The 25,467-nt window shown below is 35.7% G+C and overlaps 1 protein-coding gene across 5 annotated transcripts in view; it reads right to left on the reverse strand.

Moving 5' to 3' along the window:
• Positions 1 to 25,467, reverse strand: part of LOC105437706 (nesprin-1) — a 120,259-nt gene that overhangs the window by 84,896 nt on the left and 9,896 nt on the right. For all 5 annotated transcript variants that reach the window (XM_030999734.1, XM_030999736.1, XM_030999735.1 and 2 more), the window contains exons 2-25: positions 25,193 to 25,254; positions 24,164 to 24,259; positions 22,813 to 22,896; positions 22,187 to 22,279; positions 21,461 to 21,678; positions 18,231 to 18,439; positions 17,354 to 17,445; positions 16,578 to 16,709; positions 15,881 to 16,195; positions 15,307 to 15,458; positions 14,811 to 14,943; positions 13,206 to 13,302; positions 12,016 to 12,221; positions 11,419 to 11,580; positions 8,753 to 8,908; positions 7,909 to 8,057; positions 7,052 to 7,220; positions 6,225 to 6,368; positions 3,824 to 3,991; positions 3,083 to 3,217; positions 2,263 to 2,424; positions 1,667 to 1,890; positions 1,193 to 1,298; positions 423 to 743 (exon numbers count right to left, since the gene is read on the reverse strand). In XM_030999734.1, coding sequence (XP_030855594.1) covers positions 423 to 743; positions 1,193 to 1,298; positions 1,667 to 1,890; positions 2,263 to 2,424; positions 3,083 to 3,217; positions 3,824 to 3,991; positions 6,225 to 6,368; positions 7,052 to 7,220; positions 7,909 to 8,057; positions 8,753 to 8,908; positions 11,419 to 11,580; positions 12,016 to 12,221; positions 13,206 to 13,302; positions 14,811 to 14,943; positions 15,307 to 15,458; positions 15,881 to 16,195; positions 16,578 to 16,709; positions 17,354 to 17,445; positions 18,231 to 18,439; positions 21,461 to 21,678; positions 22,187 to 22,279; positions 22,813 to 22,896; positions 24,164 to 24,259; positions 25,193 to 25,254 — 3,785 coding nt within the window. The remainder of the gene's footprint in view (positions 1 to 422; positions 744 to 1,192; positions 1,299 to 1,666; positions 1,891 to 2,262; positions 2,425 to 3,082; positions 3,218 to 3,823; positions 3,992 to 6,224; positions 6,369 to 7,051; positions 7,221 to 7,908; positions 8,058 to 8,752; positions 8,909 to 11,418; positions 11,581 to 12,015; positions 12,222 to 13,205; positions 13,303 to 14,810; positions 14,944 to 15,306; positions 15,459 to 15,880; positions 16,196 to 16,577; positions 16,710 to 17,353; positions 17,446 to 18,230; positions 18,440 to 21,460; positions 21,679 to 22,186; positions 22,280 to 22,812; positions 22,897 to 24,163; positions 24,260 to 25,192; positions 25,255 to 25,467) is intronic.

The following is a 25,467-nucleotide window of genomic DNA, read 5'->3' on the forward strand; positions in this document are numbered from 1 at the left end:
CTTCACAATCATGAAAAAAGTCATTCAAACTGTCTAATGAAGCAGATATTATTAGTATGGTACTTACAATTATTCATTCCAAACTTTTGGGTGTATTAAAGCCTGGAATAAATCAAGCAATCATTCACTTGATTTGCAATGGTACTGTGGTTTGTTCATTTGATTTTCAGTCAACCGGTTGAGGCTCTGAATCCAAACCAGCACTAAATGTCATTTGGCAAGACTTTAATCTCCATTTGCCACTCTCCACCCCAGTGTTAATGGTACTCGATATGCTGGAGTCCTACCTATTTGGCTGCTTAGCAATCTATAATAATCTTATAATATATTAAACAATAATGAATATTATATTTACTTACTTTTTTAGTAGGGACCAACAAATTAAATAGGAAAACCAGTATACAATATAGTGTCACACATACCTCCTGCCTCTTACAGCAATCGTCTAACGTGAGGACACCATGCCAAGTGTTAGTTTCTCTCACTTGCTTGCTAACATCCTCCACTTCTTTCCTTAATACCTGACCACTATCCCTGTACTCAAGCCAAATCTTCTTTGAAGACACCCTACACGAAGCATTCTCTAGCGATGTCTGCTGGGTGACGAGCTCAGATGACAAATGATCCAACCTTCCTTGGTGCTCCTGGGCTTTCTCTCTTGGTATATCTTCACTTAACTCTGCTAGATCTCCTTGGAGTTGAGCAAGAATGTCTTGAGATATGAGACTGGCATCAAGAAGGTCCTGGTATTAAAAGAGGATCAAGTTGATAATATTTGTACAAATAACTAAAATGATGGTAAAAATATTCAAAATCATATATTTAAAACTTCCCAATGGACTAAAGTAATACCTGGGATTTTTTGCAACATAAATCCTTCACAAAGTGTACACAGCAGTGATCTACATTGCAAGAAACTTCAGCAAATTCTAAAATTCAATGTTGTGCCAGTTGTGTTTCAAGTACTTTGCAGCAATAAATGTTCATGAATATGTTAGTCACTCATGCTATTTGCATATATTTAATGCATGCATAAGTTCTGGTTTTACAGTATTACTTGAAAGTCAAACCTAGTAATTCTCATTTCTAATAATTAAACATTAGCCCTCATAACAAAATGTTCAACAAGGGATACAAGGTAGATAAATATTCAAAAATGTCTCTGAATGCTTTGACTCATTGAGGACTTTACCTGAATGTTAGTTGCTGCTTGTTCTATGTCATCTACAGTGTCTGCCTCTTCCAAAGCCTGTAAGGTGAGTCTCATTTCATCATTACAGCTTATCACTCTCACAATGCTGGAACAAGGAAAGAAATCAGGATTAAATAATACATTCAGTACTATATGTAACACATTTGAAGACATTTACTGTACAACCACAAATGATGGACATGAAATGTTCACATATTTCTTGAGTGGTTAAGTTTTGCAAAAGCTACATGCTGGGAAGTAATTAAATATTACATTTCAAAAAAGCATCTTGCCATGAAAATGACTGTAGTTCAAAATTTGTGAAATGTTCATGTTTTGGAAGTCTCCGTTATTATAGTACAGAATTATCCAAATATAACATTGGTTACTACGCTTTCATGTGAGAACAAAAATTCAACCATTACTCATTCCTTAATGGTCATATCAACAACAAGAGACAAATTAACATCTTACTCTTCTTCATACTGACACCATCTCTTGGGTGCTTGCATAAGTCTCTTCTCCAGACCTTCAGCTTTATCTAGCACTTGTTCGTATCTCTGTTTATTGTGAGTGAAGACCTGAACCATCTGTACAGCCTGTTGAGGGTCTGACTTTGCCATCTGAGCCTGCAGAGTATCCAAGACATGCACCCTCCCAGCTATGGCTGTCAACAAGTGGGATTCTTGAAAGAACTCCTACATGCCAAAGAAATAATAATACTGATAATAATAAAACTAACAACAACGGTATTAAAATGGAAATAAATGTCTTTTCAAAGGATATGAGGGCCTCACAAGGTCTTGAAACCCATGACCTTTGCCTCTCAAGGAGAGTGTTTAACCCACTCCATGAGAACATCAATTCATTTCAGAGATATTTTTTCATCAAACAACTACACAGAAAATAAAATTGTATTACTCTTGTAAGGTGTGTTCAAGCTTAAAAACCAATCATCCTGTTTGCTTGTAAAGGTAATACAACCTCATCTTGACAATAAAATATATCTTACTAGATGTCTAAAACTCAGAAGCAAAATAACAAACTTAGTATTCAGACCGAGAGGTTACCTGATGTTGCTGAAGAACTTTCTGAAGAGGCTGATCCGCTTTTAGAGCTTGTCTCTCAAGATGAAGCTGTTTCTCAGCAGCATCAAACTGGTCTTTAAGCTCACTACAAACATCTTCAAATTGCAGCTCATTCATTCTCCTTTGGGCTTCCTTGTGCACAGACTGTGTGAAGTAAAGGAGCCAAATAAATACATTTTCATGAATTTTTAGAAAATAACTTTTGTTTAAAAGTGACATGGTGATAATAACTGCTAGTATGTAACTATTTTCTAAATTGTTATTGAAAACTTGTGTACTGCTTTGTGTCGAGGATACAAGTTATGACAAATATCATGATTGTACCACTAAATCAACTAGTCAAACCTGTCTACAGTGACCGCCCAAGGGAAACACAAAAAGTGGTCTTTGTAGACAAGTTCCTTTAGTACATGTTTCAATGAGAAACCATTTTCAAGGGAAACAAGAAATGTGCTTGTTGTAGACAGGTGGTCTTTGTAGACAGGTGGTCACCAAAGCAGGTTTGACTGTATCACCCAATTCTTTCAGCAACTAAATAGCAAAAATTTGACAACTGGCAACATGTAGAAAATTGTAAACCATGGTATTTCACAAATTTATCTTCTCCATCTGTGGACATTTTTTAGTAATACATTTTTTATTAGAAAAATGAAGCAAAGAGGAGAAAAACACCAAGGTAACCAATGCAGACTTATCTAAATTTGAAAGCAGAGCAAGTGAGCAAAAAAAGTAAAATACCTGTGTTGCTTATTTGAAATTGCCCAAATGTACAGTATCTAGGAAGATTTGAAAGCAGACAAACCTGATATCTCTCTTGAAGTAAATTCATCCTTGCCTCCACCTCCTTCCTGTTCTCAGCAGGTAAATCATGGAATAGATTCTGACAGACCTCTAGGAACTTGGTCATCACTTGGGGTTCAGCATCCACAAACATAGCCTTCAAACAACAATCACAAACACTATCAGTGACCCGTCATATCACAATAAGACACAAGTCACATTTTTTCAAATTCTATGTCACGAATGATTATGATTATCCATTTCATAAGCTTTGATTTGATATATAGCTCAACTGTGGAAAGGGAGTATTGGTGGAGATAATAGCTTGTAGACTATGAGAAAAACTAGCGTTTTAAAAAGTATGTTTACAGAAAAACACTTCAAAAGTTTGACTTTGAGCAAGAGTGTTTCTTATTTTGGAAAAGGCCTAGAAACCACTTATAAATTTCAAAAACACCTAGTTTATCTGTTTCTTTAGGATCTCTTGTCATTAAAATCCTAAAATCTAATTTATTTTAGTCATGAATTCAAACACTTTTTGGGGTATCAAAGCTAGTTGTTTTACAGCACTAAAAAGGGTTCCCATAACGTGTAAGATAAACATGCCCCTGACATTATTCTCTCAAGGCCTTTTGAAAGTAAAAAGAGCAATGTAGATTTTTGTTAAAGACTCCTTATAGATCCAAGAATAAAACACAAAGACTGCGCCTCGATCTCCCCCTCCTCTGCAGCTGATCAGACTACCCAAAGGTAGCATACTTACCTTATGTTGTTCCATTTGTTGACTTGGTGTACCCTGTCTGATCTGTAGCTGTTTCTCAGCTAAAAGCAGCCAGTTCTTTAACTCGGTCTCATTAGCTTCAAATCTACACCAGCTCTCCATATCCCTTGCAAGCTGACTCTCAAAATCTTCTTCTTTCCTTAGACAGTCCTATAAAGCACCATTCATGTATTAACAATACAATTTACAATCAACTATTTTACTCCTGAAATTAATCTAAGCCCCTCAAAAAAAGTTTGGAAACTATCTTGTCATGGCATAATTGCTTTGTTTAATTATCATTAGAAAGTATGTTTCCACTCTTCAAAGAAAGAAGAATGCACAGCTGAACAAGAGCAGTGCATTTGGCAACTTTTCACTTGTGACCTTGCCCTATATTTTAATGTACTGCATATTCCCATAATAAATGGGTATCATTTTAAATAGAAATAAACACACTTTATAATGATACTAAACATAGAGATGGTTATGATATGACAGGACATGAGATCTACAATCAAACATACTTAGTTTCCAAATGCTTTTGAGATGTTTACATCTTTACTTACTAATGTTAAGAATCTGTCATTTAATTCGACAGATGGTGATTTTGGGGTGGCCCTGTTAAAAATAAATAGGGGAAACGCTCTTGGCGGTCTAGCCTGCATTTCGCCATTCGATATTGTGGGGCTCAGTTTTATGTGAGCCAGCATGGGTTCTTTTCCACAACAGAAAGGAGGAAGTGAGAAGGCGATGTTTGCTGTTTGGTAGCTCTGGTTCAGAATGCCCCTCTGCTCAGAAGCTCTAAGTTTATTCTCTGCTATTTCCAACATGCATGCATATGTATCAACTTAGCAACTAAGTATAACAATAACATCCTCATCAATATTCGAAAGGAAGTCAGTCATGTGACTACATACTAAATATTCAACGAAAGTGGGCCAATCAAAAGAGAGGATGAGGTGTGTCATGTGACCGTTATGGAGGGAAGAGTGGTCAGGTGACAAAAGAGAGAGAGGGATTTCTTGTAACTGGGTGCTAGAGTGAACAAAGGAAGTAAATGCCTGTGGTATATGGGGCATGTGAACATGAACAGAAGAACATACAGTACTTGGTGGAGAATAGGGACACAGAGTCTATAGAAATTAAAGAGGCTAATTAAAGGAAAACTTTTAAGAAACCAAAGAGACCTACAAAGGTTAACTTAAGGTACAATATAAAGCCCTACAATATGATGAAAAATTGAGGTTGGGACATTATTTATAGGCAGGGTGGCCCATTAGCAGGCCCCCACAAAATGAAATACTCTGAATATGATCAGCATTTTGAAGAGAATATTGACTAAGAATCATCAGAAGAATTATTTACTCTTATTTGTACCAAGATTGATAACTTTCATGAAATATGAACATATAACAAAAAATGATTTATTAATTCTCATATAAAGTTGTGAAAACATAAACCAAGTCTACTGACCTAAAATGACCTTTGACCTTGACTTTGTGACCTGAAATTCTACTCACATGATTTGAGTACGACATAATCCCTATGTTCAAGTTACAAAAAAGAGGAATGTGTACTTTCAAAATTATGTTAAAAATTCAAAATAATAACCTTAAGTTAAGTTTTTGATGTTGATGCCACAACATAGTCTAAGTTCATTGACCTGAAATTACCTTTGACATTGACTTAGTGACCTAAAATTCATGATTGGGGATACTTGATAACCCTTTAGTCTAATTTTCATTGAATAAGAACTTATGCTTTCAAAATTATATTAAAAATTCAAAATCATAACCTTAATTAAAGTTTTTGATGTTGATGACAGCTTTTGCTATGCGGGCAAGACAAAAATCAGGCCTTTCATAATGCTTTTCACTTTAATTTTTGCATACATGTACAAACTGTTATACTTTTGCTGATTGTTGCTCTTACATTTCTTTTAATTTATCTTTGTTTGCTCTCACTTAGACTCTTTATCTCTCTATGACATCAATTTTTGACATTTTATCTCTTGTCATCTATCTTCTTTTTGTATTCAATGTCTTTGATAATGCTCAAATTATAAAAAAAAGGAACATAAAGCAAGACATGTTCTTAAACATACAAGGGTATTTAACAAACAAAATTCAAGTTGCCCAACAAGGGCAACCATTCTCCTTACATTTTGAGTATTTGGTTGCCCTATAGAGCAATTTGGTAATCCAAGGCCACTACAAATGTCAAGCCTTGGTATACATCATATGTAAATACATTTTCTCTCTTTCTCTTTGCTCATTCATTCTTTCTCTCTTTTATACTTTTCTAAATTTACACTTCATCGCATATTTTGAGAAATAAAAGGTTACATAGTTCTAAAACTTTCTAGAGTTCCATAAGATCATGAAATATCACTTTGACTTACCTGCACTCTGAGATTGAGGTTTGACACAGTGGACTCCAAGATGGTTGTATCAATGCGAGTACATTTCAGGTTGATAATGTAGGTTACAATGTGACTCTTCTCTTTTAGTTTAACCTGTACAAGAGGTAACTTGGCAAAATGGTCCTAAATGAGATAAAAAGAAATCAAAAACAATTACACCATTGCATTTACCTGTTTTATAATTATATTTCCCTTCAACGATCATTTCCTTAGGCCTCATCCAGAATCATTTCTGACATATTTGTTCAACAGATTACAAGGGACTACTTATAACAAGTCAACGCAAAGCCTATATTTAATCATTTTTGCACATTAATGAGCTGTGGCCTTTGACCTTTGATGTGGCCTACATACTCAATAACATTACGTACGTTATTGAATGAAAACCACATTTTTGCATTTTTTAATGAGCTTAGGCTGTATTTTGATACCATGTACCTTCATATCAAATTTCATTAAAATCTGTCAAACGTTACTAAAGTTGTCGATGGATACCAAATTTTCTAATAACTGGCTTTTTTACACATATTCAATGAGCTATGAACTTTGACCTACATACTCTGAAATCGAACTCAGGCTGTGTTTTAATACCATGTACCTTCATATCAAATTTCATTAAAAAATCTGTCAAACATAACTAAAGTTATCGATCAGAAACCAGATTTCTTACGTACGGAGGGACAGACGTAAGGTAACGTTACTATATCCCCTCCGACTTCGTAGGCAAGGGAATAATAATCTAATAAAAGCAACTGAAAACAATTAATAATCAAACATCAAAAGGTAGTAAGTCGAAAATGACTTACTTTGTGCTCTTTGAGAGTGATGTTCATAGTTGAGACATGTTGAATTGGTTCATTTAGTAATCTTTCAGCTTCTTGAATCCAATTTTCTATAGCTCCCATTCCATCTTCAAACTGGCTCATCAGTTTCACAATTTCTAGTATCACTCTCTTCATCTCAGGCATTGACTCTCTGTTCAGAGACAGAAAAGACATATTCTTTAGATGGGAATCATTATTTTTTTAATTTTTATGAACAAATTGGCAACTCTATCTACGAGCAGTCTGCCAGTAGACTGGGAATGGTGCACAGGATAGTCTATGGTCTCTCCGCCATTCCCTTGAAAGCACTATTCTCCTTCAATAAATCATGAACATTGAAGAATTATGACATGTCCCTCTAGATGCGCCAAGCCAGAAGAGACATAGACAAGTTTGCATTTCCCCCGACACGCTATCCCTAAAAGTAATAGCCTTCCATCAAATGTAGTGCACGTTGATAGTCAAGAGAACTTCTAGGTACTACTCCTGAGGCATCTGTGTGTGTAATTGGCTTTAACAGACATGTATCAATCAGATATGATTATTTACGTCTGGGACCGACCTTTAACGTCACCATCCAAAAGACGTGACTCAGTTTCGAACCTGCGTCCTCTGCACGCCATAACGCCCACCACAATGCCCCGTCCTAGAATATCTAATGCCCTTATCCCATTAAGAATCATTTCTCTTCCTCACACAGCTTGTAATCTTTAGTTCATCTTCATGGTAGGCTGCATAGCCCTTTGAAGATTACCAGAAGAGGGAGAAGAAGAAGAAGCTGATTATTCAGATCCTTTGAAATTCTGAACCTGTATGTATTGGTTGTGCCTTGAACTTACTTGATGTCTTTGAGATTTTGCTTGACATGCCTGAGTGCGGCCAGTATTTGAGTAGCTTGTTGTTGAGAGCAGGATTTCACCATCTCTTGGGCTAACTCAGACAGGTGTTTGAAGGATCGCTCTTGACCTGATACTTTCCCTATCGCTTCCTGTGGGTCAACACGTTACAATTGCAGCATACAGATTACAACAATACATAAGTTTTATAACATAAATGTTTGCATGAGAGGTGTCGTGGTCCAGTGGATATGTCACCAAAATATGGATCACAAGGTCCGCAGTTCGAGTACCGCCGCGGCACTAATGTCCTTTGGCAAGACATTAATCTACATTTGCCACACTCAACCCAGGTGAGGTAAATGGGTACTTGGTAGGATTATTCCTTAAAATGCACTGTGGGCTGATAACGGCTGCCGGAGCTAAAGCTAGGGTTATAATTTCCAAAGCTCTTTGAAAGCGCATAGAAACATTATTTCATAATGTATTATGCGCTATACAAGAACTGAATATTAGTAGTAGTAGTAGTAAGAATTACCCACAGGTTGCATCTTTGGAACGGTCCACCATCCGAGCCAAAAATGGAGTGTTTTGGATTGTTTCAGAAGTTTCACGGGAGGATAGTTATACCAATGTTCATGTAGAGCACTTTTCCCAATTTACAATTGATAGAAGCAATTCACAATTTATTATTGCTAAGATCATTCACAGTAATTTTACCATCCCGCTTCTTTGTATTGTATTGTTTTTAAGCCCCAACTTGGTCCTAAGGAGTTGTTATTAACCGGTACCACTGTACATGCACCTCATCTTTATGTGCTGAATATAGATAGAAGATCAAACTTACATCCAATTCCGTTAGATTGGCAAGTAATGCCTGCTTTGTACATGGGAGGACGTTCTTGGAAGTCTTGGTGGTGAGTTCAAGCCAGGCATTCACTGTGAACAGCTCACTGTCAAACTCTTTTCTCATCTTGTCACCTTCTCCAGTCTGCATGTACATCTGAAAGAAATACAGTAAGACCAGTGTATAAGGACTGCTCCAGGGAGCCAAGAAATGTGGTCTTCATAGGCAGATGGTCTTTAAAGGATAAGTCCACTCCAAAAATAACTTTCTTTCAATAAAAGCAGAAAAATCAGACAAACCATTCAAAAAAAGTTTGAGCGAAATCGGATCACTAATAAGAAAGTTATGAATTTTTGAAAAAGTATGTAAAACTATGGAACAATGAGAATCACAGCACAATTTGCCAAGATGGTTATCAGTTTGTGACGTCATGTCCTCACAACTTATCAATAGCTTTATATAGTTTAATCCCATTAATATCCCTTTTTATCCCCCAAAACTTGATTTCCCCATGCCTTTGCCCAGGTTATATGATTTGTATCATATTGCGTGCATGACATTTCCCAAAAACTTTTATAAATTTTGAAGAATTTATACTTTTTTCTGAATATTGTATTTCATAATTATTGATTTTTATATAAATAGTTTATCAAAATTCAATTTTTCATGATTTAACTAAACAAAAATTACTCTGTATTTGTGCATCCACACAAAAACATATTACTAACAATCTAACTTGGATGCTGGTGAGAAGAAATAAGATTCTTAGGGTGAAAATAGGAAATTTATATTATCAATATAAAGAAAATAATTAGTGGATAGTGAGGACCATACGTCACAGATTCATGAGTGAGTTGCCAATTTGTGTAGTGTTCATGTCATTAAAAATTCATAACTTTGTTATTAGTTATCCGATTTTGCTCAAACTTTTTTTGATTGGTTTGTCTGATTTTTCTGGTTCTATTGAAAGTAAGTTATTTTTGGAGTGGACTTGGGCTTTAAGCACAAGTAACTTTCATACGCATTTCAGTTAGAAATACAGTTCAAGGAGAGCAAAAAAAAATTGAGTCTTTTTAGACAGGTGGTTTTTGTGTACAAGTGACTGTTAAAGCACGTTTTACTATATAACATTTCCTTTTTAGAATATCGTAACCAGATAAATTGCATGAAACGCAATTATAGCATCCAGCATTCCTCTGAATATATGAAGAGTTTTATTCCAGCATTTTTTGAGTAAATCAAGGATTGTTAATTTACTACTCCCATTTGTAAGTTATCACTTATTTTTGTTGGTGTATATATGGTAGGGATATTGCCTTACATCATTTTCATGATCTTTAAAAAAAAATCTAGCAATAAATTGTGTTTTTTCATGAATTTCTCAAATTTAAATTTGGTAGATATAGCCCTTTTCGAAAATGCGGTTAGTTGTCTCTTTTAGCTCATTTAAACCATTCAAATTAAATGTGAAACACATCAATACTGCTACCACACAATATTTTATCATTTTTTACAATGTTTCAGGGGTGATAGTGAGCACTAAAAAAAAAATAGGTTTTTTGTTTTCCCCTCAACCACGCCCTCCTGAGTAAAAAAAAAAAAAAAGAGGATTCGCGGTGAAAAAACAGCATCTAACAACATTCCCTCCTTTCGAGTAAGAAAATTGGGAAAAATAGGGCAGAATAGGGAAGAATAGAGAAATAAGGGGGAAATCGGGAAACCAGGATAAAATCGGGAAGAAAAAATAATCTGGATTTTTTTTTTTTTAATCGGGAAGAAAAAAAAAATCGGGAAAAAATCGGGGAAATAAAATAAAATCAGGAAACCGATTTAAATCAGGTTTTTATCAGGTCTGAATGTTTATTGCTCTAGAAACAATGGTTCTAAATGTTTCATTTCATAAGGAGTTAAATCCAAATATATTTATTAAAATAATCTGATAGCGTTATATTAATTGAAGCTTTGTACTGATCATCTAGACTAGTAACTGTACCGAATACAACAAAAAATATTAAATCTTAGCTTTAAGAAACATGGTTCAAATGAACAAATTTTTAATTGCCACAGTGGATTACACCTTTTGGAATGAAACAAAATTTGTAATCGAAATTTTGTGATAGAAATTGTCTATATTTTGAAAAATATCATTCAAATGCAAGACAGTTCTCTTTTCTTTTTCTTTTTTGGTGTCAGATGCACAATATTCATCTAAAACTTCAATTTTGGTCAATAGTGGATTTAACCCCCTTTTGGAATTAAGCTCTATATATACCGGTACTCTTAAAATGATCGGGTTTATTGCTTCTCTTCTTTTTTTAGGTTTGTGAGAGAAGAAAGCACGGATAACATTGCAATGAAAAATAGTAGATTCACACTGTATCACTTTAATGCAAATTCAAATACTTCTAATATAATTTATATAGATGCAGTACAACAAACTCTTTGCTCTATATTCTACAACAGTTTCAGTCTAAACCAGGATTTCGTTTTTTAGTGGATGAAAGTCAAGTATATCAAAGGAATTTAAACCAATTTCTCCTATGTTAGACGTGACTTGGATCGAGTATCTGGTTTTATCTGAGTTAGTAGAAGATGAGCCATCCAGTCATATCTTTAGCTATGGCTTTACAAATAAGTTTTTTTTTTTAAACTCATAACATACATACCTTGCCTTGACTGTAAACTTGGTTCCATTTTGTGTTTAGTATGTTGAGTTGTTCTTGAACTCCTTGTGACACATCTGGCTTGCATGTCTCCACTAGAAAGTTTCCATGGTGATTCAAAGCAGTATGTTTTGGAGTCATCTCATTCAGGTTGGCAAAAAATGTCTACATTCATTTTGAATTTTAAAAAATACAAATGTAGTGAGCAGAAAGATTCTTGCAGTTTATTTTATTCAATATTTCTAAACTTTTCCTTCTTGACAAAATCATTTACTCATACCCATATGATTAACATTTGGTAACACACAATAAGGTGATAGCTGGCACTTGTCATTTTATTAATGTGCTAGTTTTCAGTTTCCCCCAATTACTTGTTTGTGGGATGAGTTATGAACGTGCATACGGTATGTCATCTAATACATTTTTTTGTTTAAACACACAGGGCAAGTCAAGTACACAGCTAAAAGAAAGAAGTGAAGATAAATAGTAAAATCATAAGCATAAGAAAAATGAACTGAAAATAACAGTACAGCAGCAGTCATTACTTTTTTGAAAATCACAAACAATACATTGTGAAGAACCAAAAAAAAGCCATCTTACCACTTTAATATCATGAGATCCTTGACTGGTAATTCTCTCTGCTTCTTTTAACCATGGTTGAAGGTCAATGACCTCTGACCTATATGACCTCCAATTCTCAGTGACCTTCTCCAACATGGTTTTGACTGAGGCTACTTCAACTGTCAGGTTCTTCTTCTTCAACTCCATGTCATGAACAAATCGCTTGCAAATCTCTTTTTCCTCACCTGTAATGTATATATCATGACACAGGTAGAATATCTCAATTACAAGTGTAAAGCATTGACAAACCTGTTGCTTACAATTCAGTACTTATAATCTGGTCATGACAATATTTCTCTTTCTTTACCCTTACCCATGCAGGCAAACTAAAGGCAAATAAAATGTAAAATAGTAACAGTAGGAGTTCCGAATAAGTACAATTATTGTAGCTAAGAATAAAAATGCCTGTTCATAATGTAACAGCCAAGAGTTTTACTCTCTCAGGGCAACATATTATTTGATATTTATTAATAGCCTTGCATATAAATTAACAATAATCATATTATTAAAGGACAATCCAACCCTAATGATTAGTTCATTTGTTTGAAAGCAAAAAAATAAGATAAACAGAATAGCCAAAGTTGTGAAATAAATTGCACCAATAATAATAAAGTTATGAATGTTTGAAATATGAGATCATTAAGTCTATCTCAAATTGGCAGTTTGGTCAGTGGATTGTGACATAGTCGCGGATTACTCTCCTGTTTGTTGTGTACCAAAATATCGTTAATTTCTGTTTTTCTTTGATTAGGCGCCTTCTCCCTTGGGGCAGTACTCATATATATATATTATGGATAGCATATGTCTTCTAAAGAAAATAGACCCTGCTGAGCCATACAATTTCAAAAAATTGAAATTTGAGTCGTTTTGTGTATTGGAACAAATGGGAAAGTCGTCCGCCACTACATCATAGAGACATTACCTTTTCAGCCAATTTGGAGAGCCCATTCCTATAGTGATTGCAACATTTAAAAATGCATATTTTTCTTAATTTTTGTCCGATTTCATTCACACTTTCACCAGTGTGCTTCTTTGATTTTTCTGCTTTCCTCTAGAGTAGTTTGCTATTAAGGTTGGATTCCCCTTTAACTAAATCAATTACTCAAGGAATACATGACAAATAGTTAAAACATCTGTTTGCCATGATCAAATCTTGATGGCATGCTTACCATGATTTAAGTTGGCAATATATATTCCAGTTGCTTCCTCTAGTAATCTGAATGTGTCTTCATACTGCTTAAAGAAGTTGCCAGAATCCACAAAATCCTGAGGTTTAAAAAATAGTGTAAAGTAACAAAAAAAGGGGGATAAACTTGACCCAGCTAACTATTGAGCCATATGACGGCTATCAGTGCCGGCTAAAGTTTTCTGCAGGATGGAGCTCAGTAGGATCCAAGAATCAATTGAAGAGCATTTATCAGAAGAGCAGTGTAGATTCTGGAACTCCAGAGGAACCCTGATGCTATTTGTACTGTCAGGCAAGTGCTGGGGAAGGCCAAAGAGAGACATATCCCTATTCATTGGAACTTTGTGGACTTTAAAGCAGCATTTGATACTGTCTGGAGGGAAGCTCTATGGAAGTGCCTTCTTTCAATAGGAGTTGAGGAGAACCTGATTGACCTCATTAAGTATATGTATGATCAGACCAAATATGCTGTCAGCGTTAATGGTAAAATCACGGAATGGTACCAAGTTATGACAGGCGTTAGGGAAGCTAGGCTGCCTTCTTTCCCCAAGTCTGTTTAACATCTTCCTAGAGTTTGTGATGACAGATGTCAAAAACCTAGACAGTGGGGTTCAGATGGGTGGCATGCACATTCATAATATCCGCTATGCAAATGACACTACTCTACTCAAACTCATCTATGACAAACTCCAAACATCAACTAACAAGCTGGTGGAAGTATGTGGTACATGAGAAATGAAAATCAACACAGCTAAATGCAGAATCATGACAAACGACGATGAGGATGACAATCCTATAGAGAAAGTAGAAAACTTTGTCTTCCTTGGAAGTGTAGTCCCCTTGGTTACCAAGGATGTCAAGAGACGCACAAATCTAGCTTCCTGGGCATTTGGTAGACTGAGAAACAATATATGGACAAACAATAACAGGAGTCCATCTTCTGGATAAAATTAGAAGTGTAGACATCCAAAAGTCACTGAACATCTCTACGACAATAAATGAGGAAATATCCAACCGCCGCCTGGTTTGGACATGCCGTACGTATGCCACAGGAACGCCTACCAATAAAAGTCCACACCAATGACTTAACATTTCTACGGCAACGGGGCATCCTTCCCTGAGGTGGAAAGACCAAATTTGCCAAGACTCTGGATTAAGCCTGGAGGCTGCTCAACAACAAGCCCAGGACAGAAGTGAATGGAGGCAGACCACCCGTAGGAGCGCAAGGGGACACTCCATCCTTTGCACTTAAGTCAAGTATTAAAGTAAATCAAGTAAAGTAAAACAATAGTAGGATTCATATATAAACTTATTCATTTTTCAATACACAATAACACTTGTTAAACTTTCATATATTCTTATATTCACACACATATAAAAACATTAAATTATGAACACCTCTCTCCTTAAAATCTAAGTACCATACATCAAAAGGAAATCATAGACTTAATGTTTTATTGACATAAACAAAATCAATATGACAAAACTGGATCAAATGAATACCGGTAGGAAAAAGATTTATGCCATGCAGGAAACACTGCTTCAGGATTTCCCAACATTATGGTTGCAAATCTAAATTATAGCATACCAAATAGCTCTGTAATAATCCTTGAACATCTTGTGCGTCCCCATACTTCACAGTCCATGTCTGAAGTTTCTTCTCTGCCATTACAACAAATGCCAGCAGACGATATTTAATCTCCTCATATTCCAGGTGCAGTCTGCAAAAGACAAATGGAAAATGGTACTCTACAATCATGACTCAAAAGCACAGTTTTCAGATATTTCACTCTGATAGTACCACATCTTAAGTATGTTTCTCATATGAACATGTACACAGTTTACACTTTGTATGTTTGTTTTTTAAAATATTATATGAACATAAATGTACATTTGTATTTTCTTAGGTTCACATTACTCCATATTATTCCTTGAACAGTAAAACGTCCGTCCGATGATGCCTGCAGCAACGAGTAGGCCAAAGTTTCAAAGGTAAAGAGGAAATAAAAATGATTGTGAAACTATGAAAAATTCAATCTATTGAACTACATATTAGTGTTTGACTGTTTTCATTTTGTACATACCTGTGAGAATCCTTTGTTTCCATGACAACAATAAACCTTTCAGCTATATTGTCCAACATGGATTTTGGAATGTCTTGACCATCCACCTTGATCCCTTGGTGATGAATTCGTGTAAAGGACTGCTGCATGTAGTTGGCCTCTCTGAAGTGCACCTGAAAGAGTAGGCAATATATTGACACTATTCATAATGAAAGAAATATAGGGATGTAATACATATGCTCCAGTGACAATTAATCTGTGTTTAATTTACTGCAATAACTGAACTCCTAACTTCGATCATGGACCTAACACTAACCTAAACCTAACTTTTGATTAAAACCTTTACCCAAACCCTATAACTTTGATAAAGTAAAGCCTGGAGCAATCGTTGCTGGAGTAAATGTTGCAGAACCAAATGTGGAGCTTGTATATAGAATGTGACCTCAGCATAAATATAGGTTCAGTAGCTACAAACATACACGGCTTATAATAATTAAAGTGAAAATTCAAGATACGTAGGCGTATCTTCTGTTTGATGCTTCAACCCGTTAGAACTTCACTTCTGCTCGGTCAAGGAAATGACTCCCTATCTTACCTTATGCTCCTCCAATCTCCTCTTCATCTGGCTCCAGGTAGCATCTTGTGACTCCAGTGGCTCCACCTCTCCTCTCTTCAACAGCTCATCTGCTCTATTCAACCAAGCTCCTATCCGACCCAGCTCTCCTGGCATGTCATTCTCCAGCTTTTTCCTCCATTCTTCATAGTCTCCTGAAACCTTGGTCCATCTCTCAATCATGACATCACACTCCTCCGTGGTCATTGTTACAAAGACTTTCTTCTGTTTCTTATCGATCAGCTTCATCATCATCTGCTTGCTCTTCTTGTGTTCCTTTTCAAACTCTACAAATCTCTGAACAAACAAAAAAAGTCATAACACATATTTATTGACGAAATGGTTGTTTGGTTTGTTTATAACTATTCATGAGTTCTCAGAGAAGTGATTGTGACAATAAATAAATGATTACTAAGACAGAAATTGCACAAGAGGGGGCCGTGCACTTGCTACACACGATAGATCACAATGAGAATCCCATTGTTGCAATGGGATATTTTCTTATGGACTTGGTATTTTGTAATAATGCTTATACATGACGTATTTACAGACCAACAGGATTACACTTATGCGCAATATCTTTTCTACATCATAAAATACAAAGTAATACTGGGCAAAAGTTTCAAACCGGGGAATCTCAATTCCAATGATTGCAGAGGGAAAAAAGACAAAGTTGTACCTGATAATCTGATATTGATGATAATGTTGCAGGCTGTTTGGTTGCTAAGACAGCTTCCTCTACTGTTAGACAGTCATTCAGTTTCTTACAGACTGATCTCTCTTCATCACCCTCTCCCTCTGCTTCCTTTCTCTAAAAAATTCACAATAAATACAAAAAATAGCAATCATTTTGAACTGGGCAGAAAGACATGAATAGCTGCAAGGACAGTGGATGTATATTGAAATTGTCTAATATGTTGAATATTGTAAACTCATCTCAGGCTTTTCCAATCGTATTGCTGATGTTGTACAGGGTTGCAAATGTTTGTTTACTATTATGTAGATACATTATTGTCTAGTGGAAGAGTCTGCAGACTGTGAATCCCTTGGTAAATGGTTTAAATCCCTGTCATGACACTAACAACCTTTGTAATACTATCATACACTTGCCACTTTCGACCTAGGTGAAGTAAACAGGTAGTCTCCCAGTAGGAAGAGATTCCTTGATTGATAAATGTCTTATCGTGGATGATCCTTTCTAGCTGTATACTACACTGTAGATACATGAATACAGCCAAACATCAGTGTACTGGTAGACGATCTTGAATACCATTAAAGAGGTTCTGTGTTTGATGCTTGCTCAGTGCTTAGATCCTTGGACAAGGTGCTATAACTACATTTGTCTCTTTCCACCAAGGTTTATCAATTGAATACCTAGCAATGCTTGGATAATAATAATTGCAAAACTGGGGAGTGAATAAAACAATAATTTTTTTTCTAAGCTAATAGATTTACCTTTGCTGTTGACCCAGTGTCAGGATAAGCAGTGAAGAACTGAGAGACATAAGTCATGATTGACTTCTCATCTGGCTTATCAACATCAACATCTGAAACAAAACAAGCATTATTAAAATCAATTTAAGAACTAAAATATAATTGAATGAGAAAAAATGTGAAGTATCTTAACTATGCAACAGTTGAAAGATATATGTCATTAAATAAATTGCATGACACAGAGGTTGAATTCTGGGACCCATATTATAGATATAGTTGCAATTGATGCAAACTTGTGATAGTGGCAATGATGCAAAATCATGATAGTGGCAATTGATGCAAATCGATCGCAACTTGATATCAACTGAAACTCTGTACTAAAGAGATAAGAGTTTGTAAGTTTGTTATTGATTGGAGGACTTGGGATTAATCTGGATCAATTGTAACTCTTAAAGGTAGGGCCCAGGTCCCAGGGAGGGGGGGGGGGGGGGGGTCACTCTCAACATGGCCGGCTAGGCACCTGCATCAAGAAAAAGCGTTGTCTATGTTTTCCTTAAAAAGCAGTGTTTTTCAAGCTCTGATCACACAAAAACGAAAAAAGGGTGACTTTTCAGGTTCACAAGTTTCAATGTTTTGTCCCTTGCAGAGGTTGATGGACACGGGTGGGTAGCACTTGTGTACGAGAGTGACCCACAGCAGTAAAAAACCACAGCAGTAAAGTACGGTATAAAAAGTAAAGTGCACTTCATATATTTCTGTATCTTACATCACACATGGGGAAACTTGTAAAGCGCAGATAAACATACTCTAACTCCCACTTGCCAATCACCTACACATAAAGTAGCTTATAGTTTGCAGTGATATACTGGTTCATTTCAGGTTCTTTGTCTCAACCTACCATTTGGATCCAGGAGTTTGGTTATTCCCAGCTTCTCTTCTGCTAGACTAAAGGCTTGTTCCAATCTTTGTGAATTGGTCTGACCACTGAGAGATTGCAGATCAATCAGATCACGATGGATGTTATGAATCAACATGTTGAAGGCATTACCATCTCTCCAACTTGGTCCAAAATCTTTTATCTCCACTGCTGGACCGCCAGGTATGGATCTACAGTGTAATTGAAATGAGTAAAACATAAGGGTTTTCATTGAAACACATTATAGGGAACAACTGCAAAATAACCACACAAGTAATCTTAAACCTGACACGTACTGACCCTATATAGGGCCCAACCCTGACACACCCTAACCCTTATCCCAAGCCTTAACTCCGACTCTGATCCTGACCCAAATCCTAACCCTAATGCATGTACATGACACTCATACATGGTGGGATATTCTGCAGTTGAGCCAAATAAAATTATTTCATTCATTAATAATAATAATAATAATAATAATAGGCATTTCTATAGCGCCGTCTATCTAGAAATTCTGTTCCGAGGCGCATTTATTATTACCCCGGCTTTAGCCTAGCTGCCATAACAGCGCATTTCAAGGAATTAATTATCATGTAGAAATCCTCAGCTTGGAGCCAGGAGGGTGTTACACTGTATATCATGTCATTTGACACTGAGTTAGTGTCCTTTTGGCTCCATACAGACACAAATTTAAACTATCTTCCCGAAAACATTAAACTCCTTTAAGGGTGAAAGATAATCTGGTCAAGTGACAGTGCTAAAACCAAACTTTCATATAATACTTTTCTTTACAAGTCATAGGCACAAGTACCTGTTCAGTCCAGCTATTAAGGACTCACGTTTGGGTTGGGTTAGGTCAGGTCTGAAACATAGAAACTACAAACCCTGAATTGATGTGTAGAGTTACAGTCTGATAAAGGTTATAAGATCTAATTGCAAGGCATACTGACAATAGCTGATCTAGGACAACAATTACATGTAGAGGGCCTGCATCATCCCTAGAGCTAATTATGTCAATATCATTATGTCAGGAAAACATATTCAAAGACAGAAAGAAGGAGATGGGGAAAGGGGGAAGGGAGGGTGAGTGGGGAAAGAGAGGGGGCTGAGGGAGAGGGAGAGGTATGGGATAGGGGGAGGGAGAGAGAGAGAGATTATATATTATGTGTGTATTCAATGCATTCATGCATATTTCCCCTCATATTTGTTATTCTTTAAGGTGCATCTGTAAATTCATGAGGGTCTGAAAGTCGTAATAATTACGATTTTCTTTTCTTTCTTCGAAAAAGTTGACAGCTATGGAACTGTTCAGATGAAAAAACAAACATGAAGCAAAAATTATGAAAGACAGAGACTTCAATAACCTCAAATAGTAGATAGAAAATATGTATAGTTGCTCTTTTTTCCATTTCCATTTCTGAATGAGGATGATCTGGGTCAATAAAGATCAAACAGAATATTTGCAATGAGAGGTGGAGTATTTTTTTATACTACTCAGATGAAAAAGCATTCAAACAAATTTTTCTTTGTGTGAAGATAAAGTGTGCAAAATATGTAGCTACGTCATACACACACTCCCTCATACTGATGCATAGTTGCAGACACTGACTGGCAAAATGCCAACTGCATTCTTCTGTACACTTCTGTACACGTACACTTGTACATGAACATGTTAGAATGGAACATGTTGGAATGGAACATGCAAGACATAGTTGTCATCAGCTATCCATGGATTTCATGAACACACATGCTGTGAATAGAAGTACATAGAATGGTTTCTATTTTGGTCTACCCAATTAACAAATCACCTTACATTATATCAATTCCCTATCATATAAGTTCACATAGCATGAAAAATAATTATGTTCAAGTACAAAAAAGTGGTTTATGTTGAGAATCAGTACCAAAGTTATAGTTTGAGAAGATTTTATAATCAATGGTATAAGCATGAACCTACATATACTACAATGTATCTATATACTACAGTCTGTCTTTCTCTCTCTCTCTCTCTCTCTCTCTCTCTCTCTCTCTCTCTTTCTCTCTCTCTCTCCCTATTAGGTCTAAGGTTACATTTAAAGGATAATACTTTACATTTGTACTCTCTTGTAGTTCTTTATACAACATGGTGTCAAACAGCCTTTTGGCATGAATTGTTTTGGTGTTTTTTTATTCCAATAATATCTAATGTACAAATATTGACTGCATTGAGGTGCACAGTTAAAGGTAAAGACCAGTATTGGAAACGCCCCAATTTCAAAAAATGAAATGGAAGCTCCCATTACCAATCATGTGAAAGAATATGTTTTGAATAATACATGATGATAAAAAATTTGCCGGAAACCGCCTAATAATCCATAAATTTGGTACATTTGTTTCTCTCATGGTCTGTGAGAGATATAGGGTAGTCCCATATACATCTTTCTGTGTATAGTGCTTGTAACTTTACGAAGAATGGGCCAAATTTCTTATCATTTTGATGATTCCAGAACCTTGCAGATGCTAGATGCTAGATGATCAACCTTTTCTGATCGATTTCACAACATTTCTTTCACAATGCAATCGCATGACCATAACTGGTCTTTACCTTTAAAACTGGCACATACAAGCTGATCTTGAAACTCATTAGTGTCCCTAGAAGAATTTGAGGGGCATAGTGTAAGCTTGGAATCACTGAGGAGAATCCCACTAGTGGATTAATTTTCCTGTCCAAATCATGTTTGAAAATAAGGGGTAATCTACCAATGACTTTTGCGTATCCACTGTGCGCATCCATTCTTAACTTCATACATTTTTACGATGTTACATGCATATTTAGAATATGAAGACATTTGAAGGGCCATGCTTTTCAGGGAACATGTCTTAACTGATGTTCTTCCACACTTGCATAATAAGAATGAGTAATGCTCACAAATTATTTTTCACCTCTTCCCAGAACTCAACCTTCTCTTTAAACAACTCTTTCTATGTCATCTACCTTTATCAGAGGTCTTACACTGGTAAAGACAATCTATTGGCAAAAAGAATATGTCATCATTTAATGATGCAAAAATCATATCTTTGACTGCAATACATGTTCAGGATATGATTCAAGAAACCACACACTTGAATGGATAGAATACTTCCTACTTGACACACTTCTATGACAGCTGTTAATATAAATCTTTTAGTAGTGAAGGACACTGTCATAAATCAAACAACAATATCACACTTACAGAGCTTTTGAAGCCTTCTTGGCCCAATTGAGGAGAGCTTTCTTAGCAGTCACCTTCTGCTTCAACTTGGATGCAGCCCTGAAAGCCTTCTTCACAGGAGGAGGTTCATCTGATTGAGACCCTCGTCTGGAGGTGGTAGGACTTGAGGCTGCTGAGCTACCCACACTGCTTGAATCATACTCAGCTAGAGCATCCAGAAGACTTGTATTGGCTTCAATCTAAAAGGCATGCATCATCAGTGATTTGATAAGATTTCACTCATATTTCAGACCAATGATCCATTATCTACCAAAAAGATGTAAAAATATGAGAACTTAAAACAGAAGGCATAATTTCATCACTCTTTATTCCTGTTATTCTTCATCAGCAGAATCTAATTCAACAGATGAACTAATCCCTTTCTCTCATATTTGCTCTGCTAACAATGTATGTATAATTGAGAGCATTATGGGTCACAAGATAAAGCACACTACAGGCTTGCTCACATATGCTGTACTAAACTACCATGGATTTGTGTATTATACTTACTAAATGGCAAGTGGGGATGAAATAGTAGCTGCATGCAACAACAGTACACTTTCTCACATATTCTGTATTTTATCAGATACAAAAATATGAAGCACAGTACGCTCATAAAAGAACAATGCTAAACTGCCATGGTTTGCCCTGTCATATATGAACAATTAAGCCTTCAAAGATGGCACTGAATATGAAAACTAAACCTACCTGGAAGTAGAGAATAATTGTCCAGATAAGACCAAGACAAATTGGTGGACGACCATCCACAATATCACCTGCATTGATGTTCACTAGCTTGATCTGCAGATAAGTACAGTATAGAAATACAGTCAACGAGAATTATACAGAATAGAGATGGAATGTTCAGCAAAATGAAGTGAGTGCCACTTTAAACATACATCCAGAATGCAAAACCACAAATGTTGGTGATATTAGGGAATTAAAAAGTATAATTGACATACACCTGAATTGCAGTTTGGTGTTATATAGCCTTTTTATGGTAATGAAGGAATTTCCCAGCTTCATCTATGCAATAAAGTTAAATTTGTCACCTATTCTGCATTTTGCATTCTGGCTGCCTCTCTATGCACTACTCCCTTATGCTAATCTAAAATACCTTCTTCACAGAAATTTCAATATATGAAGATATTCATATATCGATTTTAAAGTCATTTGCATTCATTCTTAAAAGACCTACATTTCAAACACTATTATCAAATCAATTTTATCCTAAATGCTCTAATATCCTTAACTATCAAAATGCCTTGTATAATATAATAGTGATTTGTCCCCCTTGATTCCTAATCATATAAAACGGTGTGTATTTTGTTCACCTTTTTCTCCTGAAGAAAGTTGAGAGCTGTGTTCACATTGGACAGCCAGTGCACTCTTTTCATGTGTCTTCCTTTCTCATAAGGCTGTATGGAAATAAAAACAATGTATGGCATTATAGGTTAATGAGACAAGGCGGGAGCTGGGGGCTAGAGGCTGCAGCCCTCCTCAAGATATTTAAAGTTTCAATAATTGGATAACCATTACCTCCTATTAGGACAGTGAGGTGCCAAACTGAAATACACTCTGTTTGGGGCAGTGAGATACTAAAATATGCTAATTTTCAGATAGCGAGGTGCCCTAATATGTTAATCTCATACTCTTTCTAGAGTACTTACATAACAAAATTACATTTTTACCATAATGCAACTATTTGGGGCTTATTCACTTCATTTGCTTAGAAAATTTATAAACTGATATTGAGGCAGGAGGCATCAACTCCCTGGTATATGCACTCGTACAAGCAATATGTAGAGAATACAGTAATTCGCTTTTTGTTTTCATCCATCTTAGTTCTCGGACATTTACCCTCACATAAAGATTTAGTATTCAACCTATCCATAAAAATATTCCACTTGCCAGAATAGTTGAAAACATAAATCATTACAAGTATTATTTCCAAGTATGCGACAAGACTACACACCCAGCGCAATATACCCCTTAAATGTCAGCTCCTAGCAGGTAATGAGCATGAATGTATGTTGTTATCAATCACTGATAATACCCAGGTCACACATTGACACCGCTTCTACTATAAAGGAAAAGTGGCAGAGAGCGTGGCCAATCGGGGCCAATCATGAGCCAAACGTTCACGTGGGAGGAACTCCATGAGCGTGGTTTGGTTGGGGTGGGATCTCCTAGATCGAGAAGATGCATGCTCTCCCCACACTTATTTTGAACGTGCACAAAATAAGCGTATCTGGTTTGTGGCCAATAATAAGCGGGGCAAAGTCTTAAAAAGAACGTTCTTATAAAGAACGTCATTATTGTACAAGCAGCGTGGTAGCAACGTGGTGAGATATCTGTGTAAAAAGCTCGTAATAAAAGCATAGCACCGTTGGCAATTGAATTTAGCCCAGTGTGACCAGGGTATTAGTGATTATGACCTCTTTCAATACATTGCCATTAAAGTAGTAATCATTGAAGGTACTTGCAAAAGCTCACGATTTCATACATTTCACCCCCCCCCCCCCCTTTTTGGAAAATCTAGAAGACGCCCCTGCAAACAATGCACCAAATTTACTTGACAGATTTGACTGGTGCAGGTAATGATGCAACAAAAATGACACTTTGTATGCAACAGGCATAACAATATATGAACAAAAATATCATAATGAGAAATTGACAACTTACTAGAGCTTCCCCTGAGAGAATCTCGAGGAGAGCCAGTAGTACTGTTCCAGTCTGGATGTCACCAAAGAGATCATCAATCTTGTAAGGTGGGTCATGCTACAAGCAATTTACAAGAACAAATAGGATACTAATTAAAAAATGAATAATCATTTTTTGGTCAATTTATCCTATTTTGCCATTCCATTCCTTTCCTTTATTATGATTTAATAATGCAAGATGGCATGTTTAATTAAGCTATAATAAATTTTTATTTTGAAATGACTCCACTGCCCTTTATTGACCTTTTGAAGTTTTGATTTAGGTGTCACAATATTAAAACTCGGTTTACGTTTAGGTTTCCTGTGCTTGCCAAAGTTTTCCAGAGCTAAATCACACATTGGTCCTGTCCACATATACATTTCACTATGTAGAACAATGCTTACAAACCATGATCAGTCCGTTTGAGGTCACTTTATCTAGAGTACTTAATGGGCAATTCGGTGTAAGAGCTTGAAATATTCTAACATTTTAATCTTCAAATGTGCTTTTTGTTGGCAACCTATGAAATATATTTTAGATTAATAACAAACCAAATAGATTAATTTAATTTTCATAGTGGAAATTTGAAATTTTTCACAAATTTTCCCTTTACAATCAATATATATGTTGCTGTACATTAAATTATTACACAGAGGGCCATCAAAATTTTCAAATATTATGAATCAAAGGTCTACCGTATGACAAATGATTATTTCAGCTATATCTTGTCGAGAAAGAGAAATTAATAGTTGGTTCCAATATCTTCAAAGGGCTCCCTAGTATTACTTTACTATTTCCATAAAGCAAAACTACACTACTAATTCATTTTATTTAAATACTATAAAATGTTGTCTTATACCGAATTGCCAGAATATGCTATATTTTACTACTTTGTATTATCACCTCCTTTTCTATTATTGTCTTTAGGTTTAACAAAATTGTCCTTTATATCATACCTTTGCATTTTTAGGAAACACTTAGTGTAAAAAATGAATTCATTTGACGGTTTACCTTGGCAAGGTGCGAGTTCATCCAGTTTGTGAAAGTTTTCTTCTGTACTCTCTCTTGCTCATCTGAATCAAAAGAAGAAGAAACAACACAATTAATCAATGTTATACATTTTTTTTTACAAACATTAAAAAAGTGATTTCACAGCAAGTCTCTATCAATACTCACCACTCATAAAATATCTTCTCAAGCTTATCCTTGATGGCATTGTAATATTCAATGTTGACAGGAAATTAACATGTGAAGATTGTGAGAATCAAAGAGAAATAATATTACAA

This window comes from Strongylocentrotus purpuratus, unplaced genomic scaffold (assembly GCF_000002235.5).
Source record: "Strongylocentrotus purpuratus isolate Spur 01 unplaced genomic scaffold, Spur_5.0 spur5_scaffold_5, whole genome shotgun sequence".
Lineage (NCBI taxonomy): Eukaryota > Metazoa > Echinodermata > Echinoidea > Camarodonta > Strongylocentrotidae > Strongylocentrotus > Strongylocentrotus purpuratus.